At 45.9% G+C, this 18,487-nt stretch overlaps 1 protein-coding gene across 1 annotated transcript; it reads left to right on the top strand.

Annotated features, from left to right (window-relative positions):
- Window positions 1–9,327: 9,327 nt before the first annotated feature.
- LOC147099979 (gonadotropin-releasing hormone II receptor-like) lies at window positions 9,328–17,950 on the top strand. The gene is made up of 3 exons (XM_085968961.1): window positions 9,328–9,879; window positions 15,560–15,764; window positions 17,421–17,950. The coding sequence occupies exons 1-3, from the start codon at window positions 9,328–9,330 to the stop codon at window positions 17,948–17,950; spliced, it is 1,287 nt and encodes a 428-aa protein (XP_085825087.1).
- Window positions 17,951–18,487: the final 537 nt, after the last annotated feature.

Below are 18,487 nucleotides of genomic sequence, written 5' to 3'. Positions count from 1 at the left end.
TGTCCACAACTCAGGCTCTTAAAATCTGGACCGTGCAAGACTTACCGGCAATAACTTCACAGTTATTCAGAGCCGGGCACAGCAGTGTGGGTGGGTACAGCAATAAAGCCAAGTACAGCAGTGTGGCAGGGTAAAACAAGTGTGGGTGGGCACAGCAGTGTGGAGTTTGAGCTGGGAAAACCAGGAAAAGGAACAGGCTAGAGCCAGGACCAAGTGTGTGTGAGTGATGAACAATGGGAGAACACAACGAGTGCAGCCAGGAATCCCAGAATGATAGAAATCACAGTGCATAAGGAGGACATTCATCTCATGGTGTCTGTGTCAGTGGAGTGACTTAGACTCGTTCCATTTCCCTGCTCTTTCCTATATCCTTTTATATTCTTTCTTTACAAACAGTTATCAAATTCCCTTTCAAATGATGTTATAATTTCTCCCTCAATAGCCACGTGTGGTATAGCATTGTATGTTCTAGTAACCCTCAAGTAAAAAAATTCTTCTAACTATCCCCTTTGTTCGAGTGATGATCCTCAGTCTCTGTCCTCTTGTTACAGATTCACCAATTTGTCCCTAAATCTTTTCATAATTTTGAAAAGCTCTATTAGTTCCTCTGTTAACCTCATTTGCTGTAGCCCAATTTTGGAAACTTTCTTCAAAATCATAACCTCTCATGTTGCGTATTATTCTAATTAATTACCACTGTACCCATTCCATGACCATAATTGCGTTCAATACTCCGACTATGGCCTAACCAAAGGTCTTATACAAATTCAGCAACACTTCCTTGCTTTTATATTCAATGCCCCCATATATAAAACTCTGAATTCCACTTGATTTCTTTTACGCCTTTTCTATCTGCACATCCACCGTTAGTGATCTATGTATCTACACCCCTGTCCACACTGGTAAGACACTTGATATCTAGGGTGTGTTTCCTTTCACTGTTCATTTTTCCAAAAATGCACTACTTCACATTTTGCATTGAACTGCCACCTAACTGCCCTGAGATGGGAGGGCAAGACAGAACGTGGCTTGGGCGGAGAAATCCCAGGACCGGGTGAGGTTGAGTAAATTTAAATCCAATTTAAAGAGTGTAAGTAGAGGTTTTTTTTTAATATTACCGAGGAAAAGGTGGAGCAGAGCATGGCCAGCATGGGTAGAGTTAACTTTACCAATGCGTGGAAAAAAGAATGAAGGAACTTGCAATTATATAGTGCCTCATCATGCCCTCAGTGCTTTACAGCTGGCCCAGCAGCCAATTTTTACACAGCTGTTGGTTGAAGGAGGGATGTTTGCCAGGACACCAGGAGAACATTCTGCTCCTCTTCGAATAGTGACATGAAACCTTTTACATCCAACAACGCAGCCGGCGCTCAGTACTGCACTTACATCTCATCCTAAATTGTATGCGCAGGTCCATAGAGGGGCCTGGGTCTATGATCTTCCGACTCAAACACAAGTGTGCTACCAACTGAGCCAGAAAGGACATTTTAATACATTTCCAGGGCTTCACGCACGCTGAATTAGTTTGAAATTCATCGTACATCTTGGTGGTAGCACAATTCGGGTGGTATCAGATTGGCTGCCCATTATACACTCCACCTGACATTCCACTAACTTCAATGCAACTGAATATCAAGCCAGGTGTACAGCGGGCGTCCGATGCAATACCACCAAATTTGCACTGCCGCCCAAGGTGAATTTCTACCCTGATCAGTGCAAAGTTACACGGGCAAATGTGACAGCAATTCGTGGCTGAAGGAACAGAACCCAGCTCTTTTCTGGGGGGATTTGAACACGAGGATGAGACTTTCCAAATCGAGGTGTTGCTGGACCTGGAACCAATGTATGATCACTGCCATAAGCGAGCACTCATGACCTACGAGCCAGTGGGCAGCACGGTGGCATAGTGGTTAGCACTGTTGCCTCACAGCGCCAGGGACCCGGGTTCAAATCCGGCCTCGGGTGACTGTCTGTGTGGAGTTTGCACATTCTCCCCGTGTTTGTGTGGGTTTCCTCCGGGTGCTCCGGTTTCCTCCCACAGTCCAAAGATGTGCGGGTTAGGTTGATTGGCCATGATAAAAATTGACCCTTAGTGTTAGGGGGGATTAAATACGCGGGGTTACGGGGATAGGGCTTGGGTGGGATGGCTGTCGGTGTAGGGACTGGGTGCTAGGGTTTGGATGATCAGCCATGACCTCGTTGAATGGCGGAGCAGGCTCGAAGGGCCAAATGGCCTACTCCTGCTCCTAGTTTCTATGTTTATATATGCGATAACTGGTAATGTGATGAGCCCAGGGGTTGAACAGAAACCTTGCCATTGTATTTAGTTCACTGGATAAGATCTCCTAGACCTCAGAAAGTGGCAGAATAAGCATTCTACAAGACGGTGTCTTAGATTATAAGCTACGGAACACTTTTATTAACAAGGTCGTCGTCGTACGTGTCTTCATACTGTTCCCTTTGGGGAACTGTATGAAGTGGTGGAAGGATTTCTGGCCGCGATTAACGCTCCTTCCGTGACCGTAACCATCTTCGTACCAGCCATTCGGGTGGTTAGTCCTATGGCGGGAGGGTTTTACGGGCTCCCACAACCCATACGAGGCGGGGGGCCACCCACACCCACGGACGCAAGTATCCCGCTGGATGTCAACCCAGAATTTAGAGCCGGAGCTCCGACTCCACTTGCCGGGACTGTCTGGAGCGGGGTTCGAAACCCTACGCCTTCTGGCCCAGCGGCGGGGATGCTACCGCTACACCAAAGGCCCACTCCCATTAACAAGGTAAACAGTGGTAAAGGCAGCACAATAGATGACAGTAATTTACAGAACATGTCCTTTCCACTTTGAGTGCAGAAAATAAACAGAAGCAACCCTTCTTTAATACTGTGTCAGCCGTGGTTCAGTTGGTCGCACTCTCATCTCCGAGTCGGGAGGTTGTTGTTTCAAGTCCCATCCCACTCCAGGGACCTGAGCACAAAAATCTAGGCTGACATTCCAGCATTTTACTGAGGGAGCGCTGCACTGTCAGAGGGGCCGTCTTTCGGATGAGACATTAAAACTGAGGCCTGCCTGCCTGCTCTCCAAAGTGGACCTAAAAGATCCCATGGAACTATTCCAAAGAAGAGCAGGGGAGTTCTCCCCGGTGTCCTAGCCAATAATTATCCCTCAATCAATATCAATAAAACAGATTGGCCTAGAAATTCGGTGGGCTGCGCCACCAGTTAGTGCCTAAAGAGGGCACTCAGTGGCTTTAGCGCCACTGGCCACGCCTCCCGCGAAATTTAGCAGGGCGCTAATGGCGACATTAGCCTGTAGCGCTGCGCCGCCACCGATGACGTCATCGGTGTGCGCAGTGCCCCGCTACCGCCCTGATCGCGATATTTGGTCGTGCCCCCCACTGTAGCGCCGGTCGCAATCTGCGACCTGTTCAGGGGGCCTACCTGCGGCGGTAGTGGCGCTAATTAAAGGGGAGGTGCGGGGCGGCCATTTTTTTTGCTGGCCGCCTGCCAGCACCTCCTCGCGCCGCCATCCCCGGCCTCCTGAGCACCCCCCCGGGCAGTGCCGGCTGTGTCCCAAGAGCCCGGCACTTCTCCTCGGCGCCGGGCTGTTTTGCCGGCACTCGCGATCAGAGATCGCACTGGTGCAGGCCCCTCCCCTTTATGCTAATATATATGTACAAATGTATGTTGAAATGTTTAAGTGTCCTAATCCAAATTGTACACTCTCGGGAGCCGCAAGCCTACATTTCGTTGTACTGCACTTGTGCACTAACAATGACAATAAAAGTTGATTTGATTTGATTTGATTTGAGTACCGCAGCGCGCCGTGCTGCAGCATGTGGTGCTGCGGCACGTTGCGCTGCGATATTCAGTTTCAGCGCACCAAGAGGGATGCGGGGCGCCTCGAGCAGCGCCCCGCTTCCGTTTGGGGCGCTGAAACTGAATATCGGGATGGCGCAAGCGGCTCTGCCCGGAGCGGTAATTCCGGCGCCCAGGCGAGCTTGGCGCCCCAAATGGGGCGCCACCGAATTTCTAGGCCATTATCTGGTCATTATCACATTGCTGTTTGTGGGAGCTTGCTGTGCGATAATTGGCTGCTGCGTTTCCTACATTGCAACAGTGACTACACTTCAAAAAGTACTTCATTGGCTGTAAAGCACTTTGGAACATCCTGAGGTCGTGAAAGGCACTATATAAATGCAAGTGTTTCTTTTTGTTCCTAATACCGGACCAGAGACACCTTCCCTTAACAATAACATTACATGATGACCTTCACTTATCCTCCCATGGAGTCTCCTGCCTTTCTCTTAATAGCTTCAGAAGAACTGATGAACTGGGAGCACGATTCCTGAGATATAAAACTCTGCCACTCTTTGAAGTTCAACCAGCAATAATAAGAAATTGAAAATATATCTTTCAGAATTAAACAAATCTGCCAGTCAAGCATAAGTAGAGACACCAAGAGTATCTGTAATTCCAGTAATCAACTGCTGGATGATAGTAGTGTCCATCTAATGTGTCAGACCTAAATCCATTTGACACCTGACTCAAAATTCGTTTTTGACTGAATGGACTGTTCCTAGAAATAAACAACAACAAATTGTATTTATATAGCGCCTTTAACATAGTAAAACTTCCCAAGGCGCTGCACAGGAGTATTTTAAGACAAAAAATTTGACACTGAGCCACATAAGGATAAATTAGGGAAGGTGACCAAAAGCTTGGTCAAAGAGGTAAGTTTTAAGGAGCGTCTTAAAGGAGGAAAGAGAGGTAGCGAGGCGGACAGGTTTAGGCAGGGAATTCTAAAGCTTAGGGCCCAGGCAACAGAAGGCACGGCCACCAATGGTTGAACGATTATAATCGGGGATGCTCAAGAGGGCAGAATTAGAAGTGTGCAGATATCTCAGGGGGTTGTGGGGCTGAGGGGACTACAGAGATAGGGAGGGGCGAGGCCATGGAGGGATTTGAAAACAAGGATGAGAATTTTAAAATCGAAGCGTGGCTTAACCGGGAGCCAATGTAGGTCAGCGAGCACAGGGGTGATGGGCGAACGGGACTTGGTGTGAGTTAGGACACGGGCAGCAGAGTTTTGGATGACCTCAAGTTTACGCAGGGTGGAATGTGGATGGCCAGCCAGGAGTGCATTGGAATAGTCAAGTCTAGAGGCAATAAAGGCATGGATGAGGGTTTCAGCAGCGGATGAGCTGAGGCAAGGGCGGAGACGGGCAATGTTACGGAGGTGGAAGTAGGCGGTCTTTGTTATGCTGCGGATATGTGGTCGGAAGCTCATTTCAGGGTCAAATATGACGCCAAGGTTGCGAACCTTGATAAAGATAAAGCAATTAATTGGGCCAAATGGCCCCCCAGTGAAGTATATTTTATATATTTTAAAATATATTTTCAAACAAAATCTACTTGGACAGGAAGAGAGGCCTAATTATTTAACTGAAGATAAAAGTCACAGAACAAAAAGCAAACAAACTACTGCAGATCTGGAAATCTGAAACATTAACAAAAAGTGCTGGGAGCACTCAGCACGTCAGGCACAGCATCTTAGAATCCTAGAATCACACCGCACAGAAGGAGGCCATTCAGCCCATCGTGCCTGTGCCGGCTCTATGGTAGAGCTATCCAATTTATTCCCACTCCCCTGCTCTTTCCCCAGAGCCCTGTAATTTATTTTCCCCCTTCAAGTACTTATCCAATCTCTCTTTTGAATGTTACGATTGAATCTGCTTCCACCGCCCTTTCAGGCAGCGCGTTCCAGATCACAACGACTCGCCGTGCAAACAAGTGTTTCCTCACGTCTCCTCTGGTTCTTTTACCAATCACCTTAAATCTGTGTCCTCTGGTTACCGACCCCTCCTGCCACTGTGGAGAGAAGTGACAAGTTAACGATTCGGGCACTGCCCTTCATCAGAACTAGAAGATATTGCAGATGAATCCTTCCCCCTCCCCCCACCCCTCCACCCCCTCCCTCTCTCTGCAAGCTGATGAAAGGCTATCCCTGAAACATTAACTTGTCACTTCTCTCCATAAGAGCCAGGAAACTGGTCTGCAGGGACCTTGCGTGTTTTGAGGGGAATACAGACTGTGGCAGTAACCAAAATGTAAAGTAACAGCCAGTTTCCTGTACATAGGTACTAAGGATATATATATAATATATATATTTAGATCTGCTTATGAATACAATTATAACAGATGCTCCGTGTTCATCACCAGGACCTCCAGGCAAAACAATTGAGTACATCTGCCCTGATATCTGGTTCTTAACAACCTGTGCTGAAGTTTTCAGGGTTTAAGTGAGTGAGATTAACGTTTCCCTGAGGACAGTGTGTGTTTTCTAATTAGATAAAGGGAGATTGGGTTTGTGAGCAGTTTGCTTAACCTGCCCCCACCACCCCCCAACCTTTTCACGCGTGTCTAACATCCGGCTGGACTATAGAGGGGGAAAAACAACTGATGTCAGGGAGAGGGAAGGTGCAGGAGGCGGAATGTGTCTGCAGTGCTGTTCAGTGTGTGTGTGTGCTGGAGCCGCATCGACGGTCTTCGCCTCTGACGCTGCACTTTTGGAGCTTTAGTCCCACCTCACTGCAGCCCCCGGACCTGCCCCCCAAACAGCAAGAGCCTTGAACTGAGCCTCAACACTGCTGACACTGGATGCTCTCCCTCCTCTCCTGGGACTCAGGACCTGCCCTCACTGCAGCAACCTCAGCAACTCTCGATCTCCCCAGCGCACGGTAAGAGATCGCTCTCCTTGTCCCTGTCCAACTGATCACCTTCTATAGATGCTCAGTTCTCCAAAGACAAAATGTGCTTTTTTTTAAAAACCCAATTGAAATGACTTTTTTTGTTTTATTTAATCGGTGAAAATCTTTGATGAAACTATTTAAAAAATAAATAACAAGTGATTTAGAAAGTGTGTTAATTCTGTCAAATCAAGCAGTGATTGAGATTAAAACCTGTGTTAAACGGGATAGAAATGATCGCTATTTAAAGGGGACTCTTTAAGTAAAGAACGAGTTTGATAATTGGAGGAGTCATGCAGAATAACGCCACTCGCTCTTAACTTTGCCAGGTATTTTATAACCAGTGTGTGCTTATGTGGGAATACATCCATTGAGCAGATGTGTCAAACTAATGATAGTGATGTGTTGGTGGAGGTTGGGGACTGAGGAGCAGCTCATGCCAGCCTTCAGGTACCCCAACGTTCTTAATTCCCCCTCCCCTCCCCATCTATATAAATTGTAGGGCAAATTGTATCTTGTCTGAGTGTGACTGGGTTAATTGTGGTGTAATAATAATTAATAGTCCCTAATCTCTGGACTCCCCTGCCTAAACCTCTCCGCCTCGCTAGCTCGCTTATCTCTTTTAAGACGCTCCTTAAAACCTACCACTTTCCTGTCCGAATATGTGGCTCGGTCAAATTTGGCCTGATAACGCTCCTGTGGAGCCCCTTGGGGCATTTTACTATGTTAAAGGCGCTATATAAATGCAAGATGTTGTCGTTACACAGCAGAGCAGCAACCTCATCAGAAAAAAGTTTGAATGGATTCATTAGGATCTCACCTTGCCCACAGCAGTCCTCGGAATTTATTCTAACTGTTTTATGTCCTGTTTAGCCACCTCTTACTCTTTGTCACTGTTTGACTTACCAATTCTGTGCATGCTTATGCAATCAGCCTCTTCCCCATCCCTTTATCCTGGCTCGCCATTATTTTATTGCTTATCCTTTCAATCCATCCTTATCCCTCCTTGTCAATTTTCAAAAAGCTGTTCTGATCCCCTTCTCTTCCTGTAGCCTATTACAACCCTTCCATCGTATTTTCAGTGAAATCTTTTCTTTATAGGATTGCTGCCTGCATGGAAAGGTGATGAGGGAGCCCATGTGTTATTTTCATCCTCAAGACTTTGCTCTTTACCCAAAATGGAATTATATTCCATTCACCGAGCTTAGTATCAGTTCTTTCTCCAGCACCTCATTCATCCCATTACATACCTGGCTCTTTAATGCATGTTCTCTGTTCCTTGGCTATTATTGTTTAATCTGCAGGTCCTGCTGCAATCTTTTGCGTGTTTCTCTGATTCCACCTCTGTCTTTTTACACTGTCTGTAATAGAGCTGTCACAACCCAAGAATGAATTTCAGTGGGACTATTGAATGAGGTGGACCAAACCTCTACACCAACTCCCTCCCACCCCCAACCCCCTTACCTCCCATAAAGTTGTGTTCAGGTGCAGGCTATCAGGATTGCTGCTCGGGTATATTATTGTGTCATTTCTACAGTTTTCTTTTTTTCTCCCCCTAATTTTTCCCCTCCTGTGCTCGAGGTCTGACCCACGCTGGGGTATGATTCCATGGAAGAAGGAGTTGATCCTTCTGGGGTTAGCCATGGTTCAGTGTTAGCGCTCTTGCCACTGCGTCCGAAGGTTGTGGGTTCAAGCCCCACTCAAGAGACTTGTGTACAAAATCTAGGCTGACACTCCAGTGCAGTTATGAGGGAGAGGTGTTGCCTTTCAGTTTGAGATGTTAAATCGTGGCGCTGCCTGCCCTCTCAGGTTGATGTAAAGATTCCATGGTGCTTTTTGAATAAGAGCAGGGAATTTCTCCCTGGTGTCCTGGCCAATATTTATCCCTCAACTAATGTCACTGAAACATATTATCTGGTGATTATCACATTGCTCTTTATGGGACCTTGCTGTGTGGAGTTTGGGGGCTGCATTCCAAAAGTGACTACTCTTCAAAAGTACTTAATTAGCTGTCAAGCACTTTGGGATGTCCTGAGGTCGTGAAAGGCACTTATATTACATGCAAGTCTTTCTTTTTCTTTCCTTAAGGAATGGCTCCATTGATGAAGGGACTGATCTACAGTGAAGGTTCCATGGGGGCAGGCATCTCTCTGAAGCTTCCCCAATTAACCATCGATAGTCAAGTTTGATCCTGTCTCTATCTGACGCCCATACACATGCACTTCCAGCAGAAGTCATGGGACAGAGATCGGGAGGAGGAACCTTGGATTATTTTCCACCTTCATAGCCAATTGCAGCAACACTATTGCCACCCTGCCTAAGATCAGTTAAAATAGCACAGACTAACGATCATGATCTACAGTGTCTCCAAGTTGCTTTGTTCAATGTGTAACATGCTTCTTGTTTGCTTGCAGGCTCTGAGGATTGGCATACCTCCTCAGGTCAACATTGAAGTAAAGAAAATGTGTCTTTCCAGCTTTAAGATCCACAGGATAACCTGCCAGTCACAGAAGAATTCCCACTGTGTTTGATCCCATCAAACAGATATCCTATTACACGATTCACGGCACAGCATTTAGGATGAACGCCAGTATTGAAGATATTATCAATCCTTTCCTCAGCCAGACTCTCCTCTGTGACTATAATGGTACATGTGAGGACACCTCCTTGGGACACTGGTGCAACAAAAGCAGCGTCCATCACTTTCAGCTGCCAGTCTTTTCCAATGCAGCAAAAATTAGAGTGGGGATGACCGTTCTTATTTTCACTATTTCTGCCTTCTGCAACCTCGCCATGCTCTGGACGACCACTCAGAATCGCAAGAGGAAATCTCACGTCAGAATTTTGATCCTGAACCTGGCCGCGGCGGACCTCCTGGTTACTTTCATCGTGATGCCTCTGGATGCCGCCTGGAACATCACGGTGCAGTGGCAAGCTGGGGATGTCGCCTGTAGGCTGCTCATGTTCCTAAAGCTGATGGCCATGTACTCCTGCGCGTTCGTCACTGTGGTGATTAGCGTGGACCGCCAGTCCGCCATTCTAAATCCCCTGGGCATCAGTGAAGCCAAAAAGAAGAATAAGATCATGTTGACAGTAGCTTGGCTACTGAGTGCCGTCTTGTCCATTCCGCAGGTAAGAGCTGCTTGGTAGCAGCAGTGCAAGTCTCTTAATGTTTGGTGCTCTGGTTTCATACTGAGGTCCTGAATTTCGACCCAAGTTTGGATTGATTGATTGAGCGGTTACATTCAATTGCCAGTAGTTTTGAGTCAGACTGCTACAAAGAGCATTTTGTGACAGTTTAATGCTCTGTTTTGTGGTGGAAAGGATAGCTCAATTTCCCACTGAAATGCATCGCCTGATAGAAGAATACAACTGGGGAACACCCTACTGTAGAAAGCAAAACTATTGAACTGAACAGCTTCTAAAAGTACCGTTTCTTTACCATTCGCAGCGTCCTGCTGTAACAACCGGCTACACAGCACAGCCAGCCAACAGCAAGGGTCCCTAAGGTCAGGTATCTCTTGAATCAGCTTTTAGTTGCCAGTCAGATGTAACAGTCCTCATGTATTTAAAGGCGATGGGGCACAGAGGTTTCCCACTGGGAACACCATAATGCTGGCCTGTGTGATGGATGCAGTCTGTGATTTTTACCCACATCTGTGCCTTTCCACCAGACAATGTCCCAGTCATTCAGCACTAGACTGAGAATCTCACACTTAAGACTTGTCCAATGTTGACGGCCCTGTGTTTGGGAGAGATTAGGTCAAGAAAAGTCTTTTTTTTAGAGGGATGCTGTCTTCATGAACAGAAGAGTTTGCTTTAAAAATAAATGGGGGTGAGAAGGTGAAAGGGAAGGCTAGAAGGCCAATGCATGATTTTCAAAACGCAGATGCTGTCCACAAGTAGGATCTTAACTTCTTTTAAACTTTTTTTCTTTTCAATTTCGTGCACCTCGTAGTGAGGGACATTAGTGGCGGGGAATCGAGCCTTTCTATTTTGGGTACTCAGTGGCAACAGTAAGCACTACCAGATCAGGTACGGCATGGGTTACATGCAGAGTAAAGCTCCCGCTACCCTGCCCCGCTGCGCAGTCGCAGGTCAGGTACAGCACAGGTTAGATGCAGGCTACAGCTCCTTAAACCCAACCTCTGATCTGCTGCACCAGTGGGACATCTCTGCATTTCCCACCTTCGCTACCCTGTGTCATCTCTCCCTGAGATTAGGGGAAGTTTTGTGTTGTGGGGCTGCAACCACTTAAGTACTGGACTGAGATTACTCAAGGTCAATTCATGCAGGCACATAGAAGAAAATGTCATTTCATCAGCATGGGCTGGATTTGTACCCATGTCATAAGAACATAGGAAACAGGAGCCATACGGTCCCTTGAGCCTGCTCCACCATTCAATAAGATCATGGCCGATCTTCTACATCAACTCCACTTTCCCGCCCTATCCCCGTATGCCTTGATGTCCCAGAAATGAATGGTCACAGCCTAACCCCTTGTATCATACAGTCAGTCCCCCGGTGATAGGTTTTTATGTGAAATGTTGCCATGCTTTTTCATGAAGGCAGTTTATCTGTAAATGAACAATACAAAATTAAAAATATAGATAGTTCAGATCGAGTCAAGGGACCCTTTTGATAGTTTGCATGGAATCGTAGGAATTACAACACAGGAGAAAGACTGAGCGAGGTTCCACAATGAGATCCTGGAAAGAATGAGTTCGAGTAGGAAATGGTGCAATGAGTCTTGATTTCAACACAGTGAGAAGGATATTGTGTTTTTGAATCAAAAAGAACAAGAGAAGAAAGTTCACTGGAGCAACACTCACAATAGCTTCAAGAAAATAGAGAGAGAAGATAGATTGCAACAGAAAGAGAGAGGTTGGAGGCTAGCATGGTGGCATAGTGGTTAGCACTGTTGCCTCACAGCACCAGGGACCCGGGTTCGAATCCGGCCTCGGGTGACTGTCTGTGGAGTTTGCACATTCTCCCCGTGTTTGCGTGGGTTTCCTCCGGGTGCTCCGGTTTCCTCCCACAGTCCAAAGATGTGCAGGTTAGGTTGATTGGCTATGATAAATTGACCCTTAGTGTTAGGGGGATTAAATACGTGGGGTTACGGGGATAGGGTGGGATATGTGTCGGTGCAGGCTCGATGGGCCGAAATGGCCTCTATCTGCACTGTGGGGTTTCTGTGATTCTGTGAAGTGTTAGAAAAGTCTCCCCAGATATGGGAGCAGAACTTAAAGCCTTGGCCAGGCATGGGCTATCTAGAAAAGTATTGTGAACAAGAAGCATTATTAAAGTGATCAAGTGCCCGCAAAATCCTATTTAATCAGTGAAAGAGGTTTAACAAAATCAATGGAAAATTTACTTTCAAGTGTTGAGTTCAGGCACCAGATTCTGCTTTTAAAACAGTGCCTAGTTTCACAGAGATTGCGCCGTACCTCAGTATTACTGTTGTTCCTGATGACAGAGCAAATATAGACTATGGACTATATTATAGCACTGTGTACAAAAACCTTATCCGCTCGTGATTACAGAGTTACGGGATATTTTTGTTGGCACGTAGTATTTCTCAACCAAAGGCTCAGTAAGGTTATAGTAGGGCTTTGATGTTGCCAGCTGCACATCTCACAGTTCTTTCCTTTAGTCTGATGTACTGCACTTTAATTCCACGAGTGTTACAAATAATTTACTCATTCCCAACAGTCAAATGAGTGAAACTGAAAGTGAAGCGATTTTCACAATTTATGTATAATGCTTGTGCCTTAATCATCATTTAGAAAGAAAGGAAAAACTTGCATTTATATAGCACCTTTAACGACGTCCCAAAGTACTTCACTGCCAATAAAGTACAGGAAACTTTGCGATATCCGGCACCGACAGGACCGAGCTGCTGCTGATCTATCAAAACTTTTGGATAGACCAGCGCTAATGTTGAAGGATACAGAGGTTTTCATCTCCGTATCTGACAACAAACACTGTTGCTTAGCAACAGCTTGTAAACACTCGGCCCGTAACTTGGAAGCGTCTCTGAAGCTGTTGCTAAGCTACAGAGACGCTTTCCAATGCCTGACTATTAAAAAAATGCTAGGAGAAGAAAAAAACCTAACCAAAATGGCTGCTGATTTCTGCCGTTAGATCGAGGTTTCCGGACATTCAACCTTCGGATAAACCAAAGTTTCCTGTACTTTTGAAGTGTAGCCACTGTTTTAATGCGGGGAAATGCAACAGCCAATTTGTGCACAGCAAGCTCTCACAAAAGGCAGTGAGATAATTGACCAGATAATCTGTTTTATGTATGTTGGTTGAGGGATAAATGTTGGCCCTCCCCTGTAGAATTCCTCTGCTCTTCTTCGAATAGTGCCATGGGCTCTTTTACGTCCACCTGAGACACAGGGTTTAACATCTGATCTGAAAGACTGCACCTCTGAATCAGTACTGCACTGAAGTCTTAGCCTAGGTTATGTGCTCAAGTCTTTGGAATAGGTCTTCAACTCACAACCTTCTGTCTCAAAGTCAAAAGTGCTACCACTGAGCCATGACACCCTTAGGCTGGTAATGGGGCAACAGTGCTGTTGCCCCCTTCCCTCCATGGTTCAGTTGATGGGTAGGCTACTCAGTATAAAATTGAGGTTATATACCATACAGACTAGAAAGCTCTCAAGTTCAATCCATGGCATGTGGTGATGTCTGCAGGGGTAGCATTGGGAGTACAACAGTTGATCTCAGCAGCACAGGCTACAGAGGAGGGAATGAGTTAATGACCCCTGTCCTTAATATTTGGAAATCGCAGCCTCCTATTTTTCAGCTCGAAATGAACATTGATGCTACCGTAAAGTATATAGGTAGGTTTATGTTACAGAATGCAAGTGAATCTTTTGTGGTGCAGCTCATGGTTTATCAGGAACAACAGGCCTTGTGCCTCTGCATCCTGTTCAACCCTCAGCTGAGTTTCCAACCCCATAAGCTCTCCATGACAAGAGCCATCTACTTTCACCTTCATAACATCGCCCGCTTCCGGCTCTACCTTAGTCCATCTGCTGCTGAAACCCTTATACATGACTTTGTCATCTCTAGACTCCAATGTTCTTCTTGCAGGCCTTCTATTCTCGATAGACTGTAGCTCTTCCAAAATTCCATTGCTCTTTTCAGACACCCATCACCCCTACCCTTGTTGACTATATTGGTTCCCGGTCTCCCAACCTCTCCAATTTAAAATATCTTGTCTTTGTCTTGAAATCCCTCCAATGCTTCGCCCCATCTTTGTAGCCTCCTACCACACTAACTCTCTGCTGCTCTGAATCCAGGGCCTTGTGCAACCTGCCTTCTTTTTGTGTCACAATTGGTGGATTTTCTTTCAGCTGTTTAGATCTCAATCTTTGGAAATCCAAATCTCTCAACTGCTCTCTCTCCTCCTTTTAAGACCCCCCCTTTAAAACTTAGCTCATTGACCAAGGATATGATCACCCCTTCTAAACTTTCCTTTTGTTCCATGGCCTCGCCCCGCCCGCCCCCCCCCCCACCCCGGCCCCCCGCCATCTCTGTAATTTCCTCCAGCCCACCAATCGTCTGAGATATCTGAGCTCCTCCAATTCTGGCCTCTTGAGCATCCCCGATTTTAATCGCTCAACCATTGGTGGCCGTGCCTTCAGCTGCCAAGGCCCTAAGTTTTGGAATTCCCTCCCTCGATAGGGTTCCCCTTGTCCTCACCTTTCACCCCACCAGCCTCCACATTCAACGTATCATCCTCTGCCATTTCCGCCACCTCCAACGCGATCCCACCACCAAACACATCTTCCCCTCCCCTCCCCTTTCAGCATTCCGAAGGGACCACTCCCTCCGTGACACCCTGGTCCACTCCTCAATCACCCCCAACAGCCCTTCTCCTTCACCTGGCACCTTCCCGTGCAAGCGCAGGAGATGCAACACCTGCCCCTATACCTCCCCCCTTCCCACTGTCCAGGGCCCCAAACACCCCTTCCAGGTGAAACAGCGATTTACTTGTACTTCTTGCAATTTAATATACTGTATTCGCTGCTCATGATGCGGTCTCCTCTACATTGGGGAGACCAAACGCAGATTGGGTGACCGCTTTGCGGAACACCTCCGTTCAGTCCGTAAGGGTGACCCTGAGCTTCCGGTCGCCTGTCACTTTAATTCTCCGCTTCACTCCCACTGTGATCTCTCTGTCCTCGGCCTATTACATTGTTCCAATGAAGCTCAATGTAAGCTCGAGGAACAGCACCTCATCTTTCGATTAGGCACATTACAGCCTTCCGGACTCAACATCGAGTTCAACAATTTCAGATAATAATCCCTGCCGCCATTTTTCATGCTGTATGATTTTTGCCATTCCCATTTGCAACATTTTATCTTTCCTGCCTCTTACAAAAGTACAGTATATTCTTTCAATTCCTTCCTCCCCTCCTAATCAACCCCCCCCCCCCCGCCCTGTCTCTGCACCTGCTTAATATCTGTTACATCTTCAGCTTTTTCCAGTTCTGATGAAGGGTCCCAGACCTGAAACGTTAACTCTGTTTCTCTCTCCACGGATGCTGCCTAGCCTGCTGAGTATTTCCTTCTAGCTAGAAGTTTGTTTTTTGTGATATTTTCAGTAACAGCATTGGCAATCATTTAAAGACGCAGTTGACAACATGTACAAAGAAGCACTACAAGTATTGTGATGCAGAAAGAGACACAAAGCAGCACTGCATAATGTATTATGTTTGTACAGGTACTGAGATGATTGAGGTTCTTGCATGTATTATGGAACACTGTATTTGCAACTCCACTTTATTTGTTACAGATTGTCCTGTTTCACACTGTGAGTATTACTGAGCCCCAGAACTTCACACAGTGCTCCACCATGGGAAGTTTCAAAGCACACTGGCAGGAGACCTCCTACAACATGTTTACTTTTGTTTTCCTGTTTCTCGTGCCACTGGTGATCATGATATTCTGCTACACCCGAATCCTAATGGAGATATCAAAGAGGATGACCAAGGGAAATTGTAAGTTGATCGTTCATTATCACCAGTGTCTTCACCTTTCCTGCATCTTCGCTGTATTGAAGTCAAGATTCATCCCCAGAGTCTCCTACTGTAACTCATTCTTTCTCAGAATATTAAATCTGTGAAATTCCATAGCTCCTTCAATCTTCCCTACTTCCCACAATTTTCAGACTTTTCAATTCTACCCAGAACTTCCTAATTTATTTACGATTTACGATGCGGTCTCCTCTACATTGGGGAGACCAAACGCAGATTGGGTGACCGCTTTGCAGAACACCTCCGTTCAGTCCGTAAGGGTGACCCCGAGCTTCCGGTCGCCTGTCATTTTAATTCACCGCTCCATTCCCACTCGGACCTCACCGTCCTTGGCCTCTTGTATTGTTCCACGGAAGCTCAACGTAAACTCGAGGAACAGCACCTCATCTTCCGATTAGGCACTTTGCAGCCTTCCGGACTCAATATCGAGTTCAATAATTTCAGATCATAACCTCGGCCCCTATCACTTTTTTCCTTTTAATTTTTTCCACCCCTTTGTTTTGGGTCCCTTCCCCCCCCCCCCCCCCCCCACCCCTCCTTTCCTTTTGTTTCTCTCTCTCACCTGGCAGCTGTCCTTATCCTGCCAGTACACTTCACACCTAATCTCAGCTGCCTTTTGTCTCCACGGGCCCATTACCATCTCATCTGGCTTCTAATACCTTTTATTGTCTCTTTTCTTATTTTGTTTGATCGCAGCTTTGCCTTCGATCTTTTTATTTTCTTTCCAGTTTTGAAGAAGGGTTTCAACCCGAAACATTAACTCAAATTTCTCTCCACGGACGTTGCCTGACCTGCTGAGTTTTTCCAGCATTCTCTGTTGTTATTCCTAATTTATTTAATCTGCTCTCCTATGCTTTCGAACCTTGATGGGGTCCTGCATTAAGGGACTTCCTCCTTTACCTTTATTTTTAGAAGACTCCATGCATTAATGCACAGTGTGGTGCAGAGCTGATCCTTATAGACCAGGAATGTTCTTGGTTCGATCACTGGTCTGTGCTGTTCTTAGGGGGAGTGGGGTAACTATAATTGGCTTATGCCCTTGGGCTCAGAGAGGGGGAAAAAAACCAACCAGGGATCCCAACCCTTACTGCTATGCAATAACTTCCGTGGGAAAGTATTCATATGTGGATATTGGGTGAGAACAGGATTGGATTCAGATGTAATGCTCTGGAAAGTCAAATAACCCCCCAATACTCACTGTCCAGTCTCACACATGAAGCGTGGTTACTTCATGAAGGGTTACCTATACCTGCGGATCTGCATGCCTGAGAGGAGGGGAGAAAATTAGAATGAGGAAAATTCTCAAAGCAAGTTGTCATAAATCTCATCCTCATAAAGAAACTACTCATGAAATAACACTGGACGGCCAGCTGGTGGCGCCGTCCAAGGAGTATAAATACTCGGGCGTGGGCCCAGCTTACCAGGGACATTTTGTAAGACAGGAACTAGTGAAGTACAACTAGACCTCCATGTTCTGAAACAAGTTGATTAAAGCCTTGCTTTATACTCAAACCAAGTGCGTAATGAGTTTTATTACGTCACAAGTTATTTCTTAAACTTTTATATTTTCCTGATGAAGGCAGTGTAGATCATACTATTTTGTTCTGTGTCCTCTTCCAGTATCCTCAAAAGAAGTGCATTTAAGGCGATCGAAGAATAATATACCAAAGGCACGCATGAGAACTTTAAAAATGAGCATCATTATTGTAACCTCCTTCATAGTTTGCTGGACCCCCTATTACCTCCTGGGACTTTGGTACTGGTTCTCACCAGAAATGCTTTCTGAAGAAAAGGTCTCCCACGCATTGAGCCACATACTTTTCATTTTTGGCCTCTTCAACACGGTGTTGGATCCTATCACCTATGGGCTTTTTACCATCCATTTCAGGAGAGGCTTACAGCACTGCTGCCATTCTGCCAAGATGGCATCCAATTCAGATCTCAATTCGACACTGACCGGATCATTCAGATGCTCTGCATCATCCTTTCACCTCAAGAAGTTAACTGCACTTGCTCAAGAAGGTCAAAGATCGATCGCAGAGAATGAACCTCATAGCAAAGGCAATTGCTGCAGCAATTATCGCCTTACTGTATACAAGGATGATGCCAATGAAAGCTTCAACACGAATACAGAAAACACCACCCCATAGACTTATAACAGTCACCATGAAGTCCTGCAGTACATGACAGGACTGTTACAGTACTGCAAGTGATGGCTCAATTGGAGTGTGCATGATTTAATTTTTCCAGTTCTCCCAGTGGTTTACCTTTTAATTTTATTTCTTTCCAATTCTGGTGACTGCCCTCCTTGACCTTGTGATTTTTTTCAAAAATAAATTGTTTCACTATCTGCAAAAACTGGAAATGAAGCCAGAGGTTCTCTCACATCACAATTGATATCCAATAACGTTAAAACACAAACACTTGTATTTATATAGAATGTCCTCATGTCTGTCAGAAACACCTCCAAGCATTTCAACTCTTTGAGAAAACTTTCGGAAACTCTGAAATTCCAGATGTTGTGCTGGTTATCTTGGAGAATGCTACGGTGGCTATTTTCAGCTTTTCTGAATGGGGGGAGGGATCATTTCTGTTGGAATTTCTGTTGGTCAGAAAGGAACCCCTGACAGAGGAGTGATTAAGAATGGATAAGCTTCATGACTCAACCCAACGAACAACATCTACAG

This window comes from Somniosus microcephalus, chromosome 27 (assembly GCF_052327205.1).
Source record: "Somniosus microcephalus isolate GS21.2 chromosome 27, FLI_Smic_1.0, whole genome shotgun sequence".
NCBI lineage: Eukaryota > Metazoa > Chordata > Chondrichthyes > Squaliformes > Somniosidae > Somniosus > Somniosus microcephalus.
This window is presented reverse-complemented; position numbering and strand designations above follow the sequence as displayed.

Coding starts and splice junctions, on each gene's coding strand:
- LOC147099979 (XM_085968961.1), top strand. CDS start 9,328: ATGAACGCCAGTATTGAAGATATTATCAATCCTTTCCTCAGCCAGACT. Junction 9,880..15,559: donor CCGTCTTGTCCATTCCGCAG/GTAAGAGCTGCT, acceptor TATTTGTTACAG/ATTGTCCTGTTTCACACTGT. Junction 15,765..17,420: donor GAGGATGACCAAGGGAAATT/GTAAGTTGATCG, acceptor GTCCTCTTCCAG/TATCCTCAAAAGAAGTGCAT.